Below are 25,900 nucleotides of genomic sequence, written 5' to 3'. Positions count from 1 at the left end.
AAGCGAGATTTACTTGTATGGATTTGAGGCGTGGGTGAGTGAGATCGTGTAGGAGGCGTGTAGGGGGGGAACGCAGTGCTGTTGGCGTGGTGAAGAGACATAGACAGGCAGAGAAGATATAGACAGACAGACAGAAAGAAGGAAGGAAAGAGATATGCATTAAAGGAAGAAAGAAAGGAAAGGAAGGAAAGAGAAATGCAAGAAAGGAAGGAAGAAGGGAAAGAGAAGGAGGAAGAAACGAGGGAAGGAAGGAAGGAAGGAAAGAGAGAGAGAGGGAAAGAAAGGAAGGAAAGAAGGAAAGAGAAATTCAAGAAAGGAAAAAAGGAGGGAAGGAAAGAAAGAAGGAAAGAGAGAGAGAGGGAAAGAAAGGAAGGGAAGAAGGAAAGAGAAATTCAAGAAAGAAAGGAAGGAAGGAAGGAAAGAGAGAGAGAGAGAGAGAGAGAGAGAGAGAGAGAGAGAGAGAGAGAGAGAGGGGGAAGGAAAGGAAGACAGGAAGGAAAGAGAAATGCAAGGAAAGGAGAGAAAAAAGGAGAGAAAGAAAAATACAAGGGAGAAAGAAGGGAGGGAAGGATGGCAGTCGATCGAGGAATAATTGACGGTACCGTTAGTGACTGTACCGATTTGTAACCCCGTAAAAAAGGCGCCTCGGCCAGTCTGGAGAGAGGCGACCTGCAGCTATAGGGCGGCTTAGGGACGCGCGTGTGTGTGTGTGTGTGTGTCCCTCGGCCTCACGTTCTGCTTCAGCGCTCAGGAAAATGACACTCACTCGATGCCAAGGGGAACATGATATAGGTACTACTCTCTCTCTCTCTCTCTCTCTCTCTCTCTCTCTCTCTCTTTCAGTATTATCAAGACACGCCCTTCGCCTTTGGTCATTCAAAATCTTTCCACCACCACCACCACCATCACCACCTCCAATATATATTCAAATCGCTTTTAGGCGCACGAGAAAGTTGAATCCTCAATGAAGGTTTTCCGGGCTAAGAGCTCTCGCTTCGACCACCTTTTTTCCCCCTTCAGCACAAGACAAATAAATACAGACAGACAGACACACAGAGGCGCAGTGGAACGGTATTATTAACTCTAAGCTTAGCGTGACTCATGGCTTATTCATTGACTCATTCATCGGTTATTCATCCTTCATTTCGTTGTATTGCCAGGGTACTCATTCTCCTATTCATCCCCTCGGTTCAGATGTGATTGGGTATATATGCACTGGTATATTTAAAACGGGTTACTCATTGACTCATTCATCGGTTATTCATCCTTCATTTCGTTGCATTGCCAGGGTGATCAAATTCGTACGCATTCCCTCGGTACAGATGTGGTATTTTTAGAACGACTTGTTGCATGCGTGGACGGTTTACCCTCTCGAACGCTCCTTTCATCACCATTATCATTAACTGTACCCGCCACCGACGTAAAATAAACACTATAGTCCGTTTCACTAGAGCTGGCCGGCCAAATCCTTCAGGGGTTGACTCGCGTACTTGGCATCATTGCTTGGGTGACAGGTTGGTATTCTCAGACGCTTATACCTCTCATGTCATTAATTTCCAAAGGCCAAAACGGAGATTAATCAGGTTTTCATGGGTGTTTTCACGTTTATGGTCCAGAAGAGGGGTCAAACTACCACCAGGGTCGTATATGTACCCCTGGAAATGCCGAATACCCCTTCAAAAACCCTGTCAGAAGCGTTTGAAAATATGGTCCACAATCTCTGCGTTGCTCATTGGCTGTTGTTTACTAGGTCTAAGCTGCCGTGTCATAGCCTACCATCTCTTGCTCTCTGCTACCTCTTTAAATCAGTACCGTCACCCAAGCATTGATACCAAGTCCGCGAGTCCACCCTTTCCCATGCCCGCTGTTTCCTAGCATTGTCCTCTCTGAACCTTAACCTCCCACGCTAAGAATCAGGATAAGAAAGCAGTGTCTAGCCTACTCAAGTTCTTTTTCTATTGTCTTTCTCCTCTCTAATCTTTCAAAGACTTGCAGCCTGTGTCTTCCTGCCGCCTCGCCTTCCCCTCCACCGGCCAGGCCAATGCAAGAAGTGCCTGGCTCAACTTGGAACGAAGGCAGAGATAGTCACGAAGCTGTAATGTTCTCAACCAACTACTTCGGGCTTTTGATACGATACTTTTTGAACGCTAGATAAAAAATACATCGAGTTCTCAAGAGTGCTTTACCCGTTCATGGCGTAGATATCTTGCAAAACTACCACCAGGAATATGAAGCAGCCCATGGCAATCCCTGGAACTTCTACGAGAGCCTCTTTAAATGGATATACTAAGGCGTCGAAACGTTTGAGAAGGTTTTGAAAACGTTTGAGGCCCCTGGCAGTCCTTCCTCGGCCAGTCCCTCGAGATCACTCCCAGCACCATCAATCATGCAGCAAGACGCCGTTCCCTGATGGCTTTCTATGCGGGGGTGAAGGGTATAGGGGAGAGAGTGATGATAAGGGGTGCAAGGGAGAGTGTAAGGTGTGAGGGGTGATGGTGGAGGGGTGTTTCAGGGGTGAGAACTCTCCTCGCCTCTCCGTCACCTCTCCTTTATTCGCTCAATTACTTGTCGATGGGCGCGAGTTTCTTCTCAGGAGGGAGCCAGTGGTGAGGTACGCGTGTGTGTGTGTGTGTGTGTGTGTGTGTGTGTGTGTGTGTCATGATAAGGCGCGGAGATAACTTCAGATAGTCACATTAAGATACAGAACAGGTAAAGAGATGCTGTACTGTTTCCTATCTGTGTGTGTGTGTGTGTGTGTGTGTGTGTGTGTGTGTGTGTGTGTGTATCATGACACACACACACACACACACACACACATCCTTCCCTTCCTGCTTCCCTTCCTCCCGCCCCTCAGCGATGCATGATTCGTGGCGCCCATTACAGCTTCGTGACTATCTCTGCCTTCGTTCCATGCTGAGCCAGGCACTTCTTGTATTGGCCTGGCCGGTGGAGGGGAAGGCGAGGCGGCCGGGCAGCGCTGGGAGACAGGAAGACACAGGTTGCAAGTCTGAAGCGTTAGTGACGAGACAGCCAGAAGGAAAAGAACTTGAGTATGATAGACACTGCTTTCTTATCCTGTTTCTATACGTGGGAGATTAAGGTTCAGATAGGACAGTGCTAGGATTCAGGACGGAAGAGGAGGAGTTGGAGGAGGAGGAAGATAGGTAATAGACGTAGGAAGCGAAGGGAGGAGTTGGAGGAGGAGTGAATAGAAAGAGAAGAAGGATGGGACAGGAGGTAAAGGAATAACAAGGAGTGACGAGAACAAAAGGAAGAGAAAAAGGAGGAAAGAGGGAGGAGAAAAGATGATTAGCAGGCGAATGATCTGAAGGAGGACAACGAGGAGGAGGAGGAGGAGGAGAAGAAGGTCGGAATGAAAGGGGAGGAGAAAATGAGTCAGGGAGGGGAAAGAAAGGGAGGAGAAAGAGAAGACAAGGAAAGCGAAAGTAAAACACCTTAATTATCTATTGTTTCTTTCCTTTCTTTTTTTATATATATGTTTGTTTAAGGAGAAGTTGGTGAGGAGGCGAAGGATATGGAAAAGGAGGAGGAGGAGGAGGAGGAGGAGGAGGAGGGGAAGAACAAGACGGGAGGCAGTAGAAGGGAAGGGATAACATCGGTCTGCGGGAGATCATTCAGAGTAGGTATGCAAATCCACAAGAGGCGTACGGCGTGATTGCTTCCTTAGGCGGGGCGGCGTATGGGTGCACCGAGGATCAAAGTATCATTCTCTCTCTCTCTCTCTCTCTCTCTCTCTCTCTCTCTCTCTCTCTCTCTCTCTCTCGCACGCACGCACGCACACTCCTTCACCACGTATCACATTCTGCACCTTTCCCTTATCCCTTCCGCCGCCGCAGTTCCCGGGAAAGAAAACTTCACATCAATGACACCGTTCCAGGAAGAGTGTCAGTCAGTCAGTCATTCAGAGGCGACGCGATAAGGCCAAGGGTGAAGCGTGTCGTAATGAATGAGGGTACTAAGAGTCTCGTCCGTGTAGTGTGTGTGTGTGTGTGTGTGTGTGTGTGTGTGTGTGTGTGTGTGTGTGTGATAGGCCTTTAATGTTATCCAAGTCCCTTCTTCCTCTCTCCTTAACAAAGACCTCCTTGTTTGTGCCTGTGAATGGGAATAGACACGTGGATGAGATAGCCGGTGAGGAAGAGATATAAATACATAGATGGAGATAAGAGGATAGATAGAGGTAGATAGATAGACAGAGAGAGCGGGAGAGAGATATAGATAGATAGATAGGTAGATAGGTAGATAAATAGATAGATAGATAAACAGACTGGTAGATTTGTTAAGGCTTTCATAGAGATTGTGTTAGTATTTCCAGGGGTAGTTTTATGAGCCTAGTTGTAGTTTGACAAGGCTTCTAAATTTGGATAAGGCTTTCATAGAGATTGTGTGTTAGTGTTTCCATGGGCAGTTTTATGAGCCTGGTGAAAGTTTGACAAGACTTCTGCACCATGAATGTGAAACAACATCACCAGAACCCAACTCCTTTGTAGCCTTGGGAAACAGTTGTTATAAGAGCCGAAAGCGTGTGAAAATTTGGACCTTAGACGTGAAAATAAACATATATATAAATAAAGAATCTATATATAGCAAGAAATGTTCCGTCATCTCCGTAAGGCTTCCCAAACAAACATTGCCGTCAATCTCGCCTTCAGTATAACGGTAAACGCAAAAACAAAATGCCGGTGGATGGAAAGGAAAGGAAAGGAAAGGGAAGGGAAGAGAGGGAATGGGAAGATAAATACAAGAGAGAGGGAGACAGATAAATATATACAGAGAGATAGAGAGAAGCAGAAAGGGAAGAAAATTAATATAAGGGAAGGGAAAAGAGGGAATGGGAAGGTAAAAAAGAGAGGCAGACAAATAAATATATACAGAGAGATAGAGAGAAGCAGAAAGGGAAGAAAATTAATATAGAGTTTAAAGAAAAGCAGAGATTGGAAAACAGAGACAGAAACGCAAAAACAAAATGCCGCTGGATGGAGAGGAAAGGAAAGGAAAGGGAAGGGAAGAGAGAGAATGGGAAGGTAAACAAAAGAGAGAGGCAGACAAATATATAGATACAGAGAGATAGAGAGAAGCAGAAAGGGAAGAAAATTAATATAGAGTTTAACCCGTTCGCTGCGATTGGCACGGATTTCGCCTTCACTGGTAGCCTGGTAACATACACTCCCAGGTCTTTCTCTGCCTCTGTGGTGGATGGATGGTGGAGTGTTTGTGGTATGGGTGGTGTGCTGGATATCTCCCCAAGCTGCAGGACTTTACATGTTTGGTGAGGTCTTTCTTAGGAAATCCGCAGTCAAGGGATTAAAGAAAAGCAAAGATTGGAAAACAGACATAGAAAAGAAATTATGGACGCATATGAAGCTCACCCGGACTAGTTATAATGTTCACGTTGAATTGACAGCTCCCAGGTAAGCTAGTGTCTGGTGTTTATATTTATGTTCACAAATTTGATGAAACTATACAGGAAAAGTCTTGTGTATTTAGTGTGGCATTGAAGACCTCACCGTTTTGGATTGTATGGGATTCTATAGTTTGGTTCGGGCTGTTACGAAGACACTGTGTTGGACTGTGAAATCGGCTCTATGGGTCCAGTGCTCTGTTGATTATGCGCCCATATACTTCTAACTTGAGTCATGGGTGTTATATTATACTTGTAGGCGTAGGAGATGGCTGTGTTACTCTTTACATGAAGGTGTTGTAGTAGGTATCATTCGTAGAGTGTTACATCGGGGGTGGTTATGTCATTGGTCCAAAGATTCGTTGTTTATATACTTCTAACTGGAGTCATGGGTGTTATGGTATACTTATTGGCGTAGGAGATGCATTTGTTACTCTTTATATCAGGCTTTGTAGTAGTAACATTCGTGGAGTGTTACAGCGGTAGTGATCAGCTGCTATAGGTTCAAAGGTTCATTGATTATATACCTCTAACTGGAGTCATTGGTGTTATGGTATACTTGTTGATGTAGGAGATGCACCTTACGATACATTTTTCCAGTAGGTATTAATCGACATTCACTATTCTATAAAGACCAGTATTGTTGTCTGTCGTACGGATATGTTTGTGGCACCTCCGTTTTTACCATATACAGTTGTCATTGAGAGCCGATTCCACAGTCCAGCACAGTGTCTTCGTAACAGCCCGAACCAAACTATAGAATCCCATACAATCCAAAACGGTGAGGTCTTCGATGCCACACTAAATACACAAGACTTTTCCCGTATAGTTTAATCAAATTTGTGAACTTAAATATAAACACCAGACACTATACAAGGAAATTTCAAAGGCTCTGGTATTGGTTTGGGAGCTTACTAACCGATCATGGGGAACTGTGAAACTGGTCCTTAGGGTACGCAGTTGTAAGTGTGTAGATTATTATTGGATTTAAATCACGCTTTTTCATCATTGCAGTTTGAGTAGGCTGTTATTATGTATTCGTCATTAGCTGCACGCATTTCCTCATTCAGAGCTCGGTTATCAAAATTTTGTGGTTCATGTTAGGCCAATCCATTACTGTGAGCCAATAGTTAGATTACATACTCTCTCTCTCTCTCTCTCTCTCTCTCTCTCTCTCTCTCTCTCTCTCTCTCTCTCTCTCTCTCTCTCTCTCTCTCTCTCTCTCTCTCTCTCTCTCTCTCTCTCTCTCTCTCTCTCTCTCTCTCTCTCTCTCTCTTACACACACACACACACATACACACACACACACACTGTCTTCATTTACAAAAAGAAAAAAATAAACAGGAATAAAAGATAGCAACAGCGAGAATATATAACGTCAAAAGCAACCATAATACTACAAACTGTCAAGTGAACAATGGTTACTATCGAAGTTCGTTAGCTCAGCCTCTTTACGTAACTCGCCGGCCACATCGCTGTACTTTTTTTTTTATCTCCCCCCGCCCGTTGCGTAAGGCCGCGTCATTAGTGTTAGGTCAGCGCGCGTACCTTCACCTCCTCGTGGCGGGGGGCATTGCACAACTCCGCCGTGATCGCATAATCTCCCGCCTGTCGCCGCGTTATCTCCGCACGCCGCCCTACACTCTTCCGGGAACCCGCTGTAGGGAGCCTCAAGGTCCCGCGCGTCCCTGCATGTGTACCCGTGGGAGCACGTGTGGAGCGGCGGCGGGAGGCGGCAAGGCAGTAACAAGGAGGAAGGCCTCGGCAGGGAATATTTTCCGGTGGCCGCCGCAGAGCAGGCACCATTCAGGAACACCTTCCTAACAAGCATAACACAGGTCCGTGTACACATCCCCGGACTTTTACTAGGACTGAAGCACACAGTTTATTGTGCATGTACTTGTACTTGCGACAAAGATGTCGCCTGGCGCTGGATGAGGTCAGGCCAGGTCACACGGGGTCATGGTTTTGAGGAGATTTGGCCTATGTAACACTGAAGGGAAAAAAGGTTAATGACTGGCTGTGGCAAAAAAACAAAAACAAATGGTTGTACTTGGATTTAAGCACAGTACAATAATACTTGTACTTGTAGGCGAGACCCCTTCAGAACTTGTATAACTACTCAGCACACGCAGCTGTTTTAAGACCGAGCCCGCAGTGTGGCGGCGGAGAGCAATGTTTGATGCGGCGCCTGGACACCAGCGCCGAGGGGACCAGTCAGCAGCATGAAAGGAGATGACAGCGGGTGCAACTTTTGGCGCGGGCGGCGTGAGGGAAGGAGCGGGGTGGCGGTGACAGCCCGCACCCTATTCATCACCGTGACGGTGTTAGCGCCGCGGGGCCGGGCTGGCCACGTCAGGCTGTGGCCGAGGGTCTGGGGACGCTGGGCGCCGACTGCGGGGAACCACCAGCCACCCGCCGCACCCTGCCGGGACTGAAGCTCGTGTAAGAGGCTGGGCAGTCAATGCATCACAGGCCGCTCTTCATCTGCTTCGCCGGCCGCCAAGGAACCAAGCTGGGGTGTTCACGGCAGGGAGCGAGTATATACCCCTTTTTTTCCGTTTTCTCTTTCCTGTACCAAGGAAATGGAGGGCTGGGGTATGCTGGGGGATTTAGAGCAGAGAGAAAATACAGCATATGCGTCCCTTCCGTGCTTCCCAAACCCGTCCAGGCCAGTCCAGCGGTGGACGTTGGTTAAAGCCTCGCTGCCGTCAACACTGCCTTGTCCTTGGTGCGTTCAGAAGCGGGGCAGGCAGGACAAAGTGGGACATCAATAGAGGCCGCCCACCCTCTCCTGCACGCCCCATCAGCCCCATTCCCCCTCAACCCTTTCCCTTTCATATCCCATGAGCCCCCTCCCTCAACTCTTCCCCTGCATACCCCGTCAGCCCCATTCCCCCTCAAGCCTTTCCCTTCATATCCCATCAGCCCCTTCCCTCAACTCTTCCCCTGCATACCCCGTCAGCCCCATTCCCCCTCAACCCTTTCCCTTCATATCCCATCAGACCCTTCCTCAACTCTTCCCCTGCATACCCCATCAGCCCCATTCCCCCTCAACCCTTCCCCTTCAAAACCCATCAGCCCCATTCCCTCAACCTTCCCTTCATGCCCCATCAGCCCCTTTCCCCTCAACCCTTCCCTTCATATCCCATCAGCCCCCTCCCTCAACTCTTCCCCTTCATACCCCATCAGCCCCATTCCCCCTCAACCCTTCCTTCATATCAGCCCCCTCCTCAACTCTTCCCTGCATACCCCATCAGCCCCATTCCCCCTCACCCCTTTCCCTTCATATCCCATCAGCCCCTTCCTCAACTCTTCCCCTGCATACCCCATCAGCCCCATTCCCCCTCAACCCTTCCCCTTCATACCCCATCAGCCCCATTCCCCCTCAACCCTTCCCCTTCATGCCCCATCAGCCCCTTTCCCTCAACCCTTCCCTTCATATCCCATTAGCCCCCTCCCTCAACTCGTCCCCTGCATACCCCATCAGCCCCCTCCCTCACCCCTTCCCTGCATCCTCCCTTCAGCCCCATTCTCATGCAACTTTTCCCTGCATATCCCATCAGCCCCCTCCGCCAAGCACAACCTCCCTCCCCTGCTATGAACGGAAGCTGGGGTGTTGAGGGAGGGAGAGGGGGGGAGGGAGGGAGAGCGGCAAATATTTGGTCTGATAAGCGCGGCGCGTAGGCAGGTGTCCGGGCCCTCGAGGGGACCACACTCGCCAGCGATAAGCGGTGGGTTTCCCGGCGTGTGGCGGCGACTGATGGATCACCTCATCGGTACGCCCTGCCCCCCCGTCTGCATGCCCACCGCCCTCCCTCCCGCCCCCCATACGAAAATTTTACATGTGAAAAATTAAGCTTTTTTTTTTTCCCCATCTGTCAGAAACAACACTTAAGCTTTTCATCAATTCAGACAGACAATTTTTGATAGCTTTCTGTGTTTTTTTTTTTTTTTCAAACCAGTTGACTGAAAATTACAGGCTGAGAAACAAATAAAAAAAATAACTCTATCAAAATGTACAGGACCATATTTCATGAAGCCTACAAATGATCGTTAGTACACACATGAAGATCATATATTTTGAAATCAGAGTCATCGGGCCAAAACTCTGGACCCTCTTCTCTCCTCTAAGTTGCATTATGTTGTCAGGAAAACCATCTATCCATCTATTTATCTCTCTATCTATCTATCTTTCTATCGATTTATTTAACTATCTGCTACGTAAATCTTTGGTGCTATTCAATGATGTAGTGTTGCCTCGTGCCTTGGGTAGGGGTAGGTGTGTAGGGGGCGGGGCAGTGTGCGATGCAGGGACCGGACAGCAGCCCCGCATGTTGCCCCGTCAGCCCCGTCAGCCCCGGCATCAGGTTCCTCCCTACTAGTTATTAATACGAGGCCTCGCAGACACGGCCATCCATCACGGGGAGACTGGAAGCGGCGGGCGGGTAGTTGAGGCCGGGGAAGTGGGCGATGGGCAAGGGTGGCGTGGGTGGCTGGGTATGAAAGTGGGCGTGAAGTGGGTGCTGTGGAGTTTTGGGTGGAAGGGGATATGGGTGATTTGGGTAAGGACGGTGGTGGGAAATGGGTGGTGTTTAGTTGTGGGTATGAAGGGACATATGTGGGTGGTTGGGGTATGGGCGTGGGTGGAAAATGAGAGATGTGGAGTTTTGGGTATGAAGGAATGGACATGTTAGGGTGGTTGGGGTATGGCGTGGGCAGGAGATGGGTGATGCATGTGGAGTTGTGGGTGGGAAGGGGTAGAGACACGTGAATGGGTGGGATAAAAATGTGGGCGGGAAATGGGTGGTCAGGAGTTGTGGAGTTGTGGGTGTGAAGGAAGGGACATGCGTGGGTGGGTGGGGTAAGGACATGGGGTTAAGGACATGGGGTGGAAATAGGTGCTCTGAAGGTATGAGAGAGAAGGGAAACATGTAAATCCTCCTGGTACTTTAGGAAATGAACGCATGTACTGCCTGGTATTACAAGACACGTTCGCTTCTCACATCAGCTATTTCAAAAGGGCAAAGAGGGGATCAATCAGGTTCTAATGAGTGTTTTTTTAGGCTCATTGTACACAAGAAGGGTCAAACTACCACCAGGGTCATAAAACTACCCCTGGAAATGCCCACAACTCCTACGAAAGCCTTGTCAAATAGGTGTTCTTAGGCGGCGAAATGTCTTTTGACACGGCCCATGTAGTATAGGAAATGAACGGGGCTATTTTTTTTACCTATGTGACACTCGGGGGGGCTGTCTATGACCTAAGTGACACGGGTATCATCATCATCATCGTCTTGTGTGTGTGTGTGTGTGTGTGTGTGTGTACGGGCAAGAGAAGTTTAGAAATTGAACCTATGTAAATTCTCCATTGTAATCGCATTCTGGCACAACAATTTTCCTCCTCCTCCTCCTCCTCCTCCTCTTCCTCTTCCTCCTCCTCCTCCAATTCTTAACTGGTTTTGCCCATCTCCCTCCTTCCTCTCTTTCTCCTCTTCTCCCCCCCTCCTCAACTTTGGTTTTCCTTTCTCCTCTTCCTCTTCCTCCTCCTCCTCTTCCGATCCCTTCTTCCTCCACTCGGTTTTCCCTGTTACCCTCCTTGCCTTCCCTCCCCTATCCTCCTCTCTCTTCTCCCCCCCCCCCCCCGACCCCACCCCACCTCTTTCGTCTTCCCCCACCCATGCCCCTTTGGTTCCTTTGCCCTGCCCACGCCCACGGCCGCCCATGCACCGCCTCCCACAAGACAGGTGTGTGTTGGGTTGAAAGGAGCGGAAGATGTGGTCGGCGTGGCGGGGAAGAGGTGGAGGTCACCGAGGGAATATGATAATGCTGAGGACGGGAGTGTGTGGTGGTGGTGGTGGTGGTGGTGGTGGTGGTGGTGGTGAAGAGGAGGAGGAGAAGGGGGAAGAAAAGATGAAAAAAAATAAGAAGAAGAAAACGAAGAAGAAGAAGAAAAGAAAAAAAGAAGAGGAAGAAGAAGAAGAGGAGGAGGAGGAGGAGGAGGAGGAGGAGGAGGAGAAGGAGGAGAAATAGGAAGATGATAATGATTCAAAAAGATACTGGCTGGCGATCAAGAGTCCACCGCGTGATCAGACCATGGGGAGATAAACACACACACACACACACACACACACACACACACACACACACACACACACAGATGGATGGTAAGGGCGAGGCGGCGTCGGGAGCAGCGCGGCGCATTACTGAGGGTTGAAAAGGCGCCTTCACCTGATGCTGCCCGCTAAGTGGCCACCGCAGACTCCCTAACCGCATTACGGGCCTGGCGAGCGACCCACCTGACCCAACGTGACCGCATTACCGGCTTCCACACGAGTCAACTAAATCATCATTCCTTCCTCGCCACCACCACCACCACCAGCACCACCTATAGGAACATAACGCTTAGTAACTCCACTCTGCCTCACACACAAGAATCAACCCTATCCCTTGCCCCCTACGCACTCTCTCCCACTCTGTTTCCCTTCTCAATATCCTTCATTCTCGCCACCACCACCTATAGGAACAATGAACAGTACGCCGAGTAACTCGACCCCTACACACACACACTCTCTCTCTCTGTTTTCCTCCTCGATTTCCTTCCTACGGTCTTTCGCACGCGTCCCCCACCCCCACACACTCACACGCCTTCCCCCTCCGGCATACACACACACACACACACACACACACACACACATACAGACACATACGCGTTCTCGTCCCCTTTCCTCTTCCTCGCCTCCTTCTCCTCCCGTCTCATCCGTCTCCGCCGCAGCCTCGTCCTTGCCGTCCTAAGATGAATCGGCGCTGCTGCTTCTTCTGTTGCGGTTTTTTGCGGCGCCTTGGTGGGTTGGCGGCGAAGAAGGAGCGATCCCGCGGGCCTGTGTGGGGCTGTCGGAGGGGCGGGATTCGGCGGGGTACGGGAGAGTCGCGTTTTTTTATTAGAGCAGCGGGGTGATGGATAGATTACCTCGTGTGTGTGGGTAAATAGATGGGCAGGATGATAGATAGACAATAGATAGATAAATAAATAGAAGGGGTGTTGGATAGATTACCTTGTGTGTATGGGTAAATAGATGGGCAGGATGATAGATAGACAATAGATAGATAAATAGAAGGAGTGATGGATAAATTACCTTGTGTGTGCGTAAATAGATAAAGAGGATGATAGATAGATAGATAAATAGATAGATAGGTAGTGGATTTGAAAGATGTATTGGTTGATAGGAAGTGCTAAATAGACTGATAGAGATAGATAGATAGATAGATAGATAGATAGATAGATAAATAGATAGATAGATAAGTAGGTAGATTTTGTTAGATAAATACATCTAAATAGATTGACTGAGAAATAGATAGATTGATTAAGAGAGATTGGTTAGTACACAGATAAATTATGATATACGTAGATATTGTGATAGATAAATTAATAGATAAACTGACACATAGATACATAGATAGATAAGTATATAAATAATCAAATAAGGGATACTACTACTACTACTACTACTACTACTACTACTACTACTACTACTACTACTACTACTACAACTACTACTGTTTTTTCTTGTGTGTGTGCGTGTGTGTGTGTGTGTGTGTGTGTGTGTGTGTGTGTGTGTGTGTGTGTGTGTGTGTGTGTGTGTGTGTGTGTGTGTTTCTTGTTATTTTTTTCCGTGAGACTGTGTGTGTGTGTGTGTGTGTGTGTGTGTGTGTGTGTGTGTGTGTGTGTGTGTGTGTGTGTGTGTGTGTGTGTGTGTGAGAGAGAGAGAGAGAGAGAGAGAGAGAGAGAGAGAGAGAGAGAGAGAGAGAGATTACGTCCGTTCGTGTGCGTGTGTGCGTGTGTGTGTGAGAGAGAGGAAGAAAACTCGGGATTCCCCACAACACCGCAGATAAGACTTTCAAGTGTACAAAACGACAAAATGTGGTACTACTACTACTACTACTACTACTACTACTACTACTACTTCTACTACTAAATCACTTTCAGGAACAAAAAAACTGTCAGCCATTTCACTAACGATATCCTATTAAAGTTAGTGTTCAAACCGTAAAGCATCGATAGTTTTATACATATACTTAAGGGTGAGAAACCGAGATATCCAACGTGGAGACAATATCCCGGTGACTCTGGATAATACCGTCACTGTGCGCTAGTCCGGGACGCCTCTAAGGTCGCGGTTTTTTCCCCTCATTCAATTTGGGCTATTTTCTGAGGAGGTTCTGAAGGTGTTGAGGAGTCGTGGGTCGCGGGTTTTACATTTCAGACGCAGTTTTCTTTAATTCGATAGATGATTTTTCTTTGTATACATGAATTCTACTTTTTATTTTTCGTTTTTTAATTCCATAGATGACTTTTCTTTGTATACATGAATTCTACTTTTTATTTCTCGTTTTAAGGTGATTTTAACGTGTTTTTTTATCCCTTTAATATAGTGACTTGTATATTTATTTACGAACCTTACTTCAGTCAGACGCATTATCCTTTTCCCCATCATACAGTCACAAGCATATTTTATTTACCAACCTTGTTACAGTCACTCCCATTATCCTTTTCACCATCCTTCCTACAGTCACACGAACTAGCTTTTACCCCATACAAACAGCGGAACGTAATGTCCAATCCAGCCCCTCCAACACCTAACCTAACCTAACCTAAGAAATATGACCCCCGCAGCTACCGGGTTAAAAACTCTCCCCAACAACAGAGACTTTAACGGACGGGGAGGCGCACCATGTTCCTTCTTGGCCTTCATCTAACGAGGAGCTCCACGCGCTGCTGCTTCGTTTTGGTGATGTGGCGTCGGTGAAGTCAATATTTTCCTCTGTGACTGTTTTTGTTACCGCCGTGCCCTGCCTTGTGTCTATCCTGCCCTCCCCTGCCCTGCTCTGCCTTGTCCAGTGTCTGTTCCGCCCTCCTCTGCCCTGCTCTGCCTTGTCCAGTGTCTGTCCTCCCCTCCCCTGCCCTGTTCTGCTGTGTCCTGCCCCGTGTCTGTCCTACCCTGTCCGTGTCTGTCCTGCCCTCCCCTGCCCTGCTTTGCCTTGCCCAGTGTCTATCCTGCCCTGTCCCGTGTCTGTTCTCCCCTGCCCTCCCCTGCTGTGTCCTGCTCCATATCTGTCCTACCCTGCCCTGCCCTCCCCTTGCCTTGCTCTGCCCTTCCCTGCCCCGTGTCTGTCCTACCCTTCACCATGTCCCCTGCAATGTGTTCCCTGCCCTGCTCTTCCCCGCGTCTATCTTGCCCTCACCTCCCCTGTCCTACCCTTCACCATGTCCCCTGCAATGTGTTCCCTGCCCTGCCCTCACCTTACCTGTCCTGGCCTTCACCATGTTCCCTGTGTTTCCTACCGTGTTCCAATCCTGCGCCAGCCAGTCCTGCGTCTCCATACACTCCGGACCTTAAACTTGCATCCTCCAGCCAAGTCCAGTGTCACTTTACTCGTCTCGCCCACGGCCTGCTCCTCATCTTCGCCTTTTTATCCATCTCGTCGTGGCGGAGGCGGCTTTCGGAGTCCCAGCGTTACGTATGACTGTTTCCGCCGCCGTGGACCCAAAAATTAGACGCCAAACCCGCTCTCCGACCCTCAAAGAGCCTCATTAGTCGTGTCCTTTTGGCGGCGGGAAAACAGGCCCGGATCACACGACTCCATTCTGGGCGCGAGTGAGTGAGTGTGAGAGGCGGAGGGAAAGGTTGAGGGGGAGGGAGAGAGAGGGAGAGGGAGAGGGAAAGGGAGAGGGAGATGGAGATGGAGATGGAGATGGAGAGGGAGAGAGAGATGGGTCGTGGAGAGACTTATCATATTGGTGGTTCATTTTGTGGGTGGGTGTGCGACTGAGGTAGGGAGGGAGGGAGGGATATGTGGCAGGAATGAACGTACTACTTGGATATGTGAACGAGTGAATGGGTGAGTGACTCGTGGCAAGAAAATGTCTACGGCTTTATTCTGTGAGTGTGTGAGTGAGAGTGAGTGACGAAGGGAATCAGTTAGTTAGTCAGTAATTTATGGCAGGGAATATCAAGGTACCGGTCTATTGGTGAATGAGTGAGTGAGGGAGTGAGTAGGAATGAGTGAATGGGAGTGAGTGAGTGAGTGAGTGAGAGGAAGGGAATCAGTCAGTTAGTCAGTAATTTATGGCAGGGAATATCTAGGTACCGGTCTATTGGTGAATGAATGAGTGAGTGAGTGAGTAGGAATGAGTGAATGGTGAGTGAGTGAGAGGAAGGGAATAAGTCAGTCAGTCTAATTTTTGGCAGGGAATATCTAGGTACCGGTCTATTGGTGAATGAGTGAGTGAGTGAGTGAGTAGGAATGAGTGAGTGAGTGAGTGAGAGGAAGGGAGTCAGTCAGTTAGTCTAATTTTTGGCAGGGAATATCTAGGTACCGGTCTATTGGTGAATGAGTGAGTGAGTGAGTTATTGGGTACCATATCTCTCTAAAGCACGTCTGAGCACCGCGACTCACTCACTCACTCACTCACCGTCACAAGATAAGAAAACAAATGCACAAAGATACCCAACGAGTCAGCCAGCCAGTCTCTCTCAACAACTCTTTCCACGGTTAAAAAAAAGGAGGCAACTGCAAAGACTCCTCGAAAAAAATAATAGAGTAACACCTCGCATCATGGCCCTCCTACATAGCTACAAACCCTTCCGTGCGGCGAGGTTGTGCGATACGGGACCCTGAAGCGGCTGTTGGTTTAGGCCGCGGAGGGTGTTGCCAGTGACCGATTTAGTCCACACGAATATCGAGAACCTGATTGATTACTTTTTAACTCGTCCATTATATTTTGAAGGCAGAAGCAGCCGTGAGAGGCGTCGGAGCAGAGGTTTAAGTACATCAGAGTTCTCCCCACCGCTGTTAAGTTGGTATTTTCAGCTCGAGTGACACCCTGTCCTTGTTTTAAAGTAGTCGTTTGGAAATAAAGGAGACGCTACATTTTTAAGGGCATGAGGAGGCGTGCGGGGTATCTAAGCATCTAAGATCTTACTCCCCTCATGGTGGTGACTTAGAGAGTCTTTGGTAATATGGGAGAAGGAGAAATATAAGTTGCCTCGTTTCCGTCACTTGTCTTCCTTTTATCTTCATTTCCACAAGCTCGGCGGTGCGGTACTTTTGGCTGCTGGCTGTCTTGTTTACCTTTCCCCTCCTCCCTCCGCCCGCCGTGGCCGCTGCGTCAAGCCAAACAATAGCGCGTGACGGGCCGGGACACAGACTCGCTCCAAGCCCCCCGGGAACGCACATAACTGGCCGGGCTTCCGAGAATGTCTTTATATAGGGACACGCGCTCATCTGATGCTGCTGAAGAGAAACCGTAATACTAAAGAGCGAATTGATGGGGTTTTATTTTGTGTTTTCTTATTCTATCTAAGTGGAAGTTCCGTTTTTAAAGCCTTTTTTGTATATGTTTTTGTTGTGGCCTGCCCGTCGGTCTTTCTCCTTTATCATGAAAAAAAAAACCGAGTAGTCTTCCTGGCCGCGGCGCAGCGTGTGAGCCGCTTAGCTTCGGCCTTGGCATAAAGTGAGAGGCGAACCGCTCGGCCGTGAAGGTAATGGCGTACAGCGGGGCCAGGAGGAAGAGGGGGAAGCGGTGGTTCTGGTGGCGCGTGGCAGGTTGCAAGCGACGCACTTCTCCTCGTTCAAATGACGCTGTTAGAAGGAAACTGTTACACTAAAAACGAATAGTGATAGTATTTTGCTTTGCGTTTATCTGCTTTCATTATAGTTTTTTACGTGTGTTTTTGTTTGGCCTGCGTGGGGGGTTGCAAGGGTCGGCGGCGCGAGTGTCATTTTTACTCTGCGACTCGGTTCTCCTCGTTCAAATGACGCTGCGAAAAGGGAACTGTTAGACTTAAGAACGAATTGATGGATTTTCTCAGTTTAATTATTATAGTGAAAGCTCCGAATTACCCTCCCACGGTTTCTATCCCTCTCTCTGTACCTTCATGTCCAGTTTCCTTTCCGATCGTTCTATCTCTGCTGTGGTAGGCGGTCGCTGTTCTTCCCCTAAACCTATCAGTAGTGGTGTCCGCTGGGCTCTGTCCTTGCTCCTACTCTCTTCCTGTTGTTCATTGATGATCTTTCCACAACAAACTGTCCTGTCCACTTTTACGCCGATGACTCTACTCTGCACTGCTCGACATCTTTTGATAGAAGACCTTCCCAACAGGAAGTAGATAATTCCAGGCTGAAGGCCACAGAACGCTTGACCTCAGACCTTGCTATCATATCCGATTGGGGCAAAAATAACTTAGTGTCCTTCAACGTCTCAAAAACTCTATTTCTACACCTGTCATCTCGACACAATCTTCCAAACACCTGTCCCCTATTTTTCGACAACACTCAGCTGTCACCTTCCTCACTAAATATCCTCGATCTATCCTTTGCTTAAAATCTCAACTGGAAACTTCATATATCGTCTCTGACTTAATCAGCTTCCTCGAGGTTGGGCGTTCTGTACCGTCTCCGCCAGTTCTTTTACCCCTCACAGATGCTATCCATATACAGGGGCCTTGTCCGCCCTCGTATGGAGTATGCATCTCACGTGTGGGGGGGCTCCACTCACACAGCTCTCTTGGACAGAGTGGAATCTAAGGCTCTTCGTCTCATCAACTCCTCTCCTCCTACTGACAGTCTTCTACCTCTCTAATTTCGCCGCCATGTTGCATCTCAGTTTATCTTCTATCGATATTTTCATGCTGACTGCTCTTCTGAACTTGCTAACTGCATGCCTCCCCCCCTCCCGCAATCGACTTTCTACTCTAGCTCATCCCTATACTGTCCAAACCCCTTGTGCAAGAGTTAACCAGCATCTTCATTCTTGCATCACTTGCACTGGCAAACTCTGGAACAATCTTCCTTCGTCTGTATGTCGTCCTGCCTACGACTTGAACTCATATAAGAGGAGAGTATCGAGACGCCTCTCCTCCCGGAATTGACCTCTCTTTCTGCCACTCTTCTGAACTCTTTTTTACAGGGGCAATGTTTAGCGGGATTTTTTCTTTTTCTTTCTTTTTTTTCTTTTTTTTGCCCCTGAGCTGCTTCCTCTACTCTACTGTAAAAAAATATATAGTTTTTTTTGTGTAAATTTTTTTGTTTTGTATTGGTGGCGGCGGCGGCGTGACAGGCTGCACGGGACGACGGCGCGAGTGTTCCGCCGGGCCGAGAGACGGACACGCGGCCAACAGGTATCGGGGAGTGATCACGAAGGGCGGCGCTTCACCTCTCTTCACCCGCTGACTGTGGAGCTCCCGAGAGGCCGCGCGTGATACCTCGGGCGGGGCGGGGAGAGGTGGGCAGTCACGCTCTCATCACACGCCCATGTCTCTCGTCCTCCCAGCAGTGTATGGGTTGGGGTGGCAGGGGTTGTGTTCTGCCTCTGTAGGGTCTCAAAATGTGTTGTTATGATATCTGTTCCCGCCATTCTCGAACCTACCTTCAACGTAGACCACTTACAAACACGCGAATCTTCTATCACTTTTCTCTCTCTCTCTCTCTCTCTCTCTCTCTCTCTCTCTCTCTCTCTCTCTCTCTCTCTCTCTCTCTCTCTCTCTCTCTCTCTCTCTCTCTCTCCTTTCTTTTGATTGTTTGTTTCGATCTACATTTTCTTTTTACACTTATCCACCTTCGTCGCCTCTCTCCCGTCCACTTTTTGTTTATACCACGCGTTATTGGCAGACTCTATCTATCTATCTATCTATCTATCTATCTTCGGTCTACATCCAGCCAGTCACAACAGCAGCGGCGGCGAGGACAAGCTACCAACAGTCACTCTCTATAATTGAGTTTCACTGTGAACGGACTGGCGGCGGAGAATGATTGAAAGGCAAAAATTAATATGCGACTTTTTTTTACACTTAGTTCTGGAGGACAAGAACAATATACATAAATAAATAGATAGATAGATAGATAGATAGACTGTTTATCGACCACACACACACACACACACACACACACACACACACACACACACACACACACACACACACACACACACACACACACACACACACACCTCTGATATAATACTAAGTGAGTGTGTGTGTGTGTGTCTGGGTGGGTGGGTGTGATGGTCAAGGTAATCTGGAAAGTATTTGGAACATGTCACCAAAGAAAGCCCTCCTCCTCCTCCTCCTCCTCCTCCTCCATTTCTTTTTTTCCCTCTTCTTTTCCTGTTTTTCCCTCTTCTCCTCTTCCTCTCCCTCCTTTTCTCTTTCTCCATCTCCCCATTTATCTCCTCCTCCTCCTCCTCCACTTTTTTCCCTCATCTACCTCATCTATCTCCTCCACTTATTTTCCTCCCCTTATTCTTTTTCTCTTCCTCCTCTTCTTTTTCTTCCTCCTTCTCCTCTTCCTTTTTCTCCTCCTCCTCCTCTCCTCCTCCTCCTCCTCCTCCTCCATTTTCCAACCTAACAGAATCTTCCAAACGCCAGAGCTGATGCAAGACAGACAGACCGACCTTTGCATAGTCCGAATTCCTGTACCGATTAATCTCACCTCCGTGGCCCGCCGGCGTAATCTGTGTGGTAATGGGTGGCGGTATTTGTGTTTCGTCAGCGGCCAGAAAACGGCGTCTCACCTTCCCTATTAATAGCTCAGCGTGACTCAGCGCCGGCCAGTCAGTCAGTCAGTCAAGTGTGGATCTGATAACGCGATGCTGCTGCTGGGAAGTCCAAAGAAGAAAGGGAACGGACAGCCTGTTATGCATTGGGGGTGTCCCGACTTTGGGCCAGTTTCAAAGTTCCCCATGATCGGTTAGTAAGCTCCCAAACCAATACCAGAGCCTTCGAAATTTCCTTGTACAGTGTCTGGTGTTTATATTTAAGTTCACAAATTTGATGAAACTATACAGGAAAAGTCTTGTGTATTTAGTGTGGCATCGAAGACCTCACCATTTTGGATTGTATGGGATTCTGTAGTTTGGTTCGGGCTGTTACGAAGACACTGTGTTGGACTGTGAAATCGGCTTTTAGACTCGGCCTCCTTCTCTTCTTCTTCTTCCTCTTCCTCTTCCTTCTTCTTTCTTCCTCCTCCTCCTCCTCCTAACTGTCTAACCGCCATAGGAAAGACCTCCCTGCTGAAGTAGTAAGTACAGAAACCACCAACTCCTTCAAAAATTGCATCGACCGTCACTTCGTTACAGCAGGAGTGAACTGAAAATACGCACCGAAATGCCTTGAACTGCTCTGCATGCACCAAGTGACTGTCAGGCACATCACGGCTCTACAGCAGGCAACCTCGCAATGAGCCAATAGCCTTTCTGTTGCCTGTCATCTCATGTTTCTATGTTTCCATGTTTCACTGCGATCCTCCCACTCTTATCTAGTCTTTTTTAGCTCCTCCCACTTCACACCTCTCCTTCTCCTCCTCCTCTTCCTCCTCCTCCTCCTCTTCCTCCTCCTCCTCCACACCTCGCCGCGTACTTCCCGCTTGGTAATAATCCGTTATCAGTTTTGCGCAAGCCTCCGTCTCGCTCTTTCTGAAGAGAGCGCGGCGGAGGGTAAAGCCAGGCCGCCTCGAGAGCAGGAGTGTCGTCATAGAGCGCGTGACGTCACAGGCGGCGAGGGTATATAAAGGAAGCTGGGCGGCCCTGGCTCCACCATTCCCTCTCGTGCCGCTGGAAGGGACACACGTACACGGACACCTCCAAACCTACACCAGGCTACCTTATCAACACTTCGCTACGCACGAACCCCTCCCGCCTGCCTGAGACCCTTCAAGCTTGCAACGAACACTAGAATGGTGAGTAGCCGTTCGTAAAGCGTTGTTGAGTCTTGGGATGAGAGAAGAAAGCTCGCCCGCTGTCTGAAACATTTCAAGCTGGCAGTGAAAGCTTGAATTATGAGTAGTCGTTCTTAATGCGTTGTTGAGCTCTTGGGATGAGAGAAGAAAGAGCTCGTCCGCTGCCTGAGACACTTCAAGCTGGCAATGAAAGCTTGAATGCCGAGTAAGCGTTCGTAAAGCGTTGTTAAGCCCTTGTGTTGAGTCGGGATGAAAGAAAAAAGCTCGCCCGCTGCCTGAGACCGTTCAAGCTGGCAATGAAAGCTTGAATGCCGAGTAACCGTTCATACAGCGAAGGCGTTGTTGTGATTGTTTTCGTTCAGTCCTCGTGGAAAAAGACTGACGTTGGTACAGTTTTATATGTGCATGATTTCCACCGCCGCCGCCTCCACCTCCTGTTCCAAAACTCATAGGGTCGAATTATAAGACATTTCATCGCCCAAGAACACTAATTTGACAGGGCTTTCGTATTAGCTGTGGGCATTTCCAGGAGCAGTTCTATGACCCTGGTGATAATGTGACCCTTCCTGTAGAAACACTCATCCCGCGAAAGTGTCTCGTAATACCAACCATAATTTTGCTGCATTGCTCATTGCTGACAAGACGGCGAGGTTTGCGAGAGGCAGCGCGGAAAGTGAGGTTCACCCTGCACCGCCTCGGCCACGCTCAGCCGCCGCTCGACGGGTTCACGGCGAACAGAAAGTGACACGAGGCAAGGGCCCGGAAAAGTACTTGAGTAGCCGCGTCCGGGGAAGGTTCGCGGGACGGACGTGGGACAAATAATACTCACGCTTTGCCTCTGTTCACCGCGAGGACAGGCCAGGAGGTTACTTGAGGCAAAGAGAACATTAGTAAACACTCTGAGGATGCACTATATGAAGGCCTCGCGCGATATAATAATTGGCACGATCAAAAGAAGGCTGCGTCTTGTTTTGTCCGCGGTCACCGAAGACAGATTTAAGTGAAGCGAAAATCGTCCATAAATTGTAACTACTACTACTACTACTATTACTACTACTACTACTACTACTACTACTATTCCTTCCACTTCTATTCATTTCCTTATCTTGTTTCTCCTCTGCTACGATTCCTAATTTTCCTTTTCCTCCTCCTCCTCCACTTCACCCTCTCGTCGTGTCTAGCCAAGAGCCACAACAAGCCCCGCAGCGTGTCACAGTTTGTCGTCCACCTGAAGTATAATATTTTCGTGCGTCGCATAAATTCAAAACGAGATTGGTCATATGATTGTTATTGAGCGAATCCTTCAAGCGGCGGGAACAACATTTTCTGGTCACGAAGGTAAATTATCGATGCTTGCGGTTCTTTTTCGGGGTCGAAGTTATCCTGCAGTGTCGAGAATTATCCAAGTCCATTGTTCTTTCTTCGTCGGCGTCAAACTATCCTTCAGAATTATCCACGCTTTTTGCCGTTGTCGGGAGCAAAATTATCCTCCAGTGTCGAGAATTATCCGCGTTCATGCCTTTCTTCTTCGTCGGCGTCAAACCAGAATTATCCATGTTTTTTGCCGTTGTCGGGAGCAAAGTTACCCTACAGTGACGAGAATTATCCAAGTTCATGCCTTTCTTCTTCGTCGGCGTCAAATTATCCTTCAGAATTATCCACGTTCATGCCTTTCTTCTTCGTCGGCGTCAAATTATCCTTCAGAATTATCCACGTTCATGCCTTCCTTCTTCGTCGGCGTCAAACTATCCTTCAGAATTATCCACGTTCATGCCTTCCTTCTTCGTCGGCGTCAAACTATCCTTCAGAATTATCCACGTTCATGCCTTCCTTCTTCGTCGGCGTCAAATTATCCTTCAGAATTATCCACGTTCATGCCTTCCTTCTTCGTCGGCGTCAAACTATCCTTCAGAATTATCCACGTTCATGTCTTCCTTCTTCGTCGGCGTCAAATTATCCTTCAGAATTATCCAAGTTCATGCCTTCCTTCTTCGTCGGCGTCAAATTATCCTTCAGAATTATCCACGTTCATGTCTTCCTTCTTCGTCGGCGTCAAACTATCCTTCAGAATTATCCACGTTCATGCCTTCCTTCTTCGTCGGCGTCAAACTATCCTTCAGAATTATCCACGTTCATGCCTTCCTTCTTCGTCGGCGTCAAATTATCCTTCAGAATTATCCACGTTCATGTCTTCCTTCTTCGTCGGCGTCAAACTATCCTTCAGAATTATCCAAGTTCATGCCTTCCTTCTTCGTCGGCGTCAAATTATCCTTCAGAATTATCCACGTTCATGTCTTCCTTCTTCGTCGGCGTCAAACTATCCTTCAGAATTATCCACGTTCATGGCCTTTCTTCTTCGTCGGCGTCAAACTATCCTTCAGAATTATCCACGTTCATGCCTTCCTTCTTCGTCGGCGTCAAATTATCCTTCAGAATTATCCAAGTTCATGCCTTCCTTCTTCGTCGGCGTCAAACTATCCTTCAGAATTATCCACGTTCATGCCTTCCTTCTTCGTCGGCGTCAAATTATCCTTCAGAATTATCCACGTTCATGGCCTTTCTTCTTCGTCGGCGTCAAACTATCCTTCAGAATTATCCACGTTCATGGCCTTTCTTCTTCGTCGGCGTCAAATTATCCTTCAGAATTATCCACGTTCATGGCCTTTCTTCTTCGTCGGCGTCAAACTATCCTTCAGAATTATCCACGTTCATGCCTTCCTTCTTCGTCAGCGTCAAATTATCCTTCAGAATTATCCACGTTCATGCCTTCCTTCTTCGTCAGCGTCAAATTATCCTTCAGAATTATCCACGTTCATGCCTTCCTTCTTCGTCGGCGTCCAGCTATCCTTCAGAATTATCCAAGTTCATGGCTTTTCTTCTTCGTCGGCGTCAAACTATCCTTCAGAATTATCCACGTTCATGCCTTCCTTCGTCGGCGTCAAATTATCCTTCAGAATTATCCAAGTTCATGCCTTCCTTCTTCGTCGGCGTCAAACTATCCTTCAGAACCATCCACGTTTTTGGCCTTCGGGGGAGGGGGGGGGGGGCGATAGGGCTATTTAGGGAAACGGGCCTCCTCCACCTCCCCTCCTCGCCTCGATTATAGGAAATTCTGTGATGAAGCAAAAAGGACATGATACTATTTTTGTGGATATATTATTTGTATGGGCATTGTATCTCCCCCGCCCCCCCGCACCTTCTCCCCCCCCCCCCCCCTTGATAGCCCCGCCAGTGGTCTGAATGGGAGTGACGTCAGCCCCAACATGGCGGCTGACTGACAACATGGCCGCCTGCACTCTATACTTTAGGACGCCCACGCATTTCACCCCCTCCTCACCCCCCTCCCCCTCCACCTCCCCCCCGCCCCCCCTCCAGTGGGTTCATTATGGATTTTTTTTTTTTTACAATTTTATCTTTGTTTTCTTTACTTTACTTTTTTTATTTATTTTTCCGCTTTTTAACTTTTTTTTCTACAGTTCTTCCCTTTTTTTTTTCGCTTTACTCAATTTGTTTAACTGTTTCCTTTTTATGATTTCTTTTACCTTTTATTTGTTTTTTACTTTTATTTACTCCTTTTTTTCCTTTTTCTTTCTTTTTACTGGTTCATTTTGCTTCATCACGATCAAAGGTCTGTTATATATCTTAAGGTTTATTTATTATGCGTTCTCTCGTGTGTGTGTGTGTGTGGTCAGAGATGATGTGTACCTGAAAAAAATCACTTTTACACACACACACACACACACACACACACACACACACACACACACACACACACACACACATTCCAAAGGTACCAAACATGTCTGTCCTTTTAGCTATCATCTTTTTGCCTTGTTCCCCGTCCATACCCGTCGCGTCCCTTCAGCTAGCCATCATCAGGACAGGAATAAGGAGACGAGACAACAGTTAACTAGCGGAACGGCCTTGCCAAGAACCTCTCCCGCCCTTGCACCCCCTCAGCCAGTCACCAACAGGACAGGAATTAGGAGACGAGGCAACAGTTAACTACCGGAACAGCCTCGCTAACAACCTCTCCCGCCCTTGCACTCCCTCAGCCAGTCACCAACAGGACAGGAATTAGGAGACGAGACAACAGTTAACTACCGCAACAGCCTCGCTAACAACCTCTCCCGCCCTTGCACCCCCTCAGTTAGTCACCAACAGGACAGGAATTAGGAGACGAGACAACAGTTAACTACCGGAACAGCCTCGCCAACAACCTCTGCCGCCCTTGCTCCCCCTCAGTTAGTCACCAGCAAGACAGGAATTAGGAGACGAGGCAACAGTTAACTACCGGAACAGCCTCGCCAAGAACCTCTCCCTTGCACTCCCTCAGTTAGTCACCAACAGGACAGGAATTAGGAGACGAGACAACAGTTAACTACCGGAACAGCCTCGCTAACAACCTCTCCCGCCCTCGCACTCCCTCAGTTAGTCACCAACAGGACAGGAATTAGGAGACGAGACAACAGTTAACTACCAACAGCCTCTAACAACCTCTCCCGCCCTTGCACCCCCTCAGTTAGTCACCAACAGGACAGGAATTAGGAGACGAGACAACAGTTAACTACCGGAACAGCCTCGCTAACAACCTCTCCCGCCCTCGCACTCCCTCAGTTAGTCACCAACAGGACAGGAATTAGGAGACGAGACAACAGTTAACTACCGGAACAGCCTCGCTAACAACCTCTCCCGCCCTCGCACTCCCTCAGTTAGTCACCAACAGGACAGGAATTAGGAGACGAG

At 48.3% G+C, this 25,900-nt stretch overlaps 1 protein-coding gene across 4 annotated transcripts in view; it reads left to right on the top strand.

Annotated features, from left to right (window-relative positions):
- Positions 1-25,900, top strand: part of LOC126987542 (uncharacterized) — a 139,815-nt gene that overhangs the window by 104,945 nt on the left and 8,970 nt on the right. For 2 of the 4 annotated variants that reach the window (XM_050844584.1, XM_050844585.1), the window contains exon 1: positions 20,992-21,154. The exons of 1 other annotated variant lie outside the window; for it this stretch is intronic. In XM_050844584.1, coding sequence (XP_050700541.1) covers positions 21,152-21,154 — 3 coding nt within the window. In that variant the 5' untranslated portion in view covers positions 20,992-21,151. Of the gene's footprint in view, positions 1-20,991; positions 21,155-25,900 lie in introns of those variants that run through there. One more of the 4 variants, XM_050844586.1, reaches the window with a different exon arrangement.

Source organism: Eriocheir sinensis, chromosome 65 (assembly GCF_024679095.1).
Source record: "Eriocheir sinensis breed Jianghai 21 chromosome 65, ASM2467909v1, whole genome shotgun sequence".
NCBI lineage: Eukaryota > Metazoa > Arthropoda > Malacostraca > Decapoda > Varunidae > Eriocheir > Eriocheir sinensis.
This window is presented reverse-complemented; position numbering and strand designations above follow the sequence as displayed.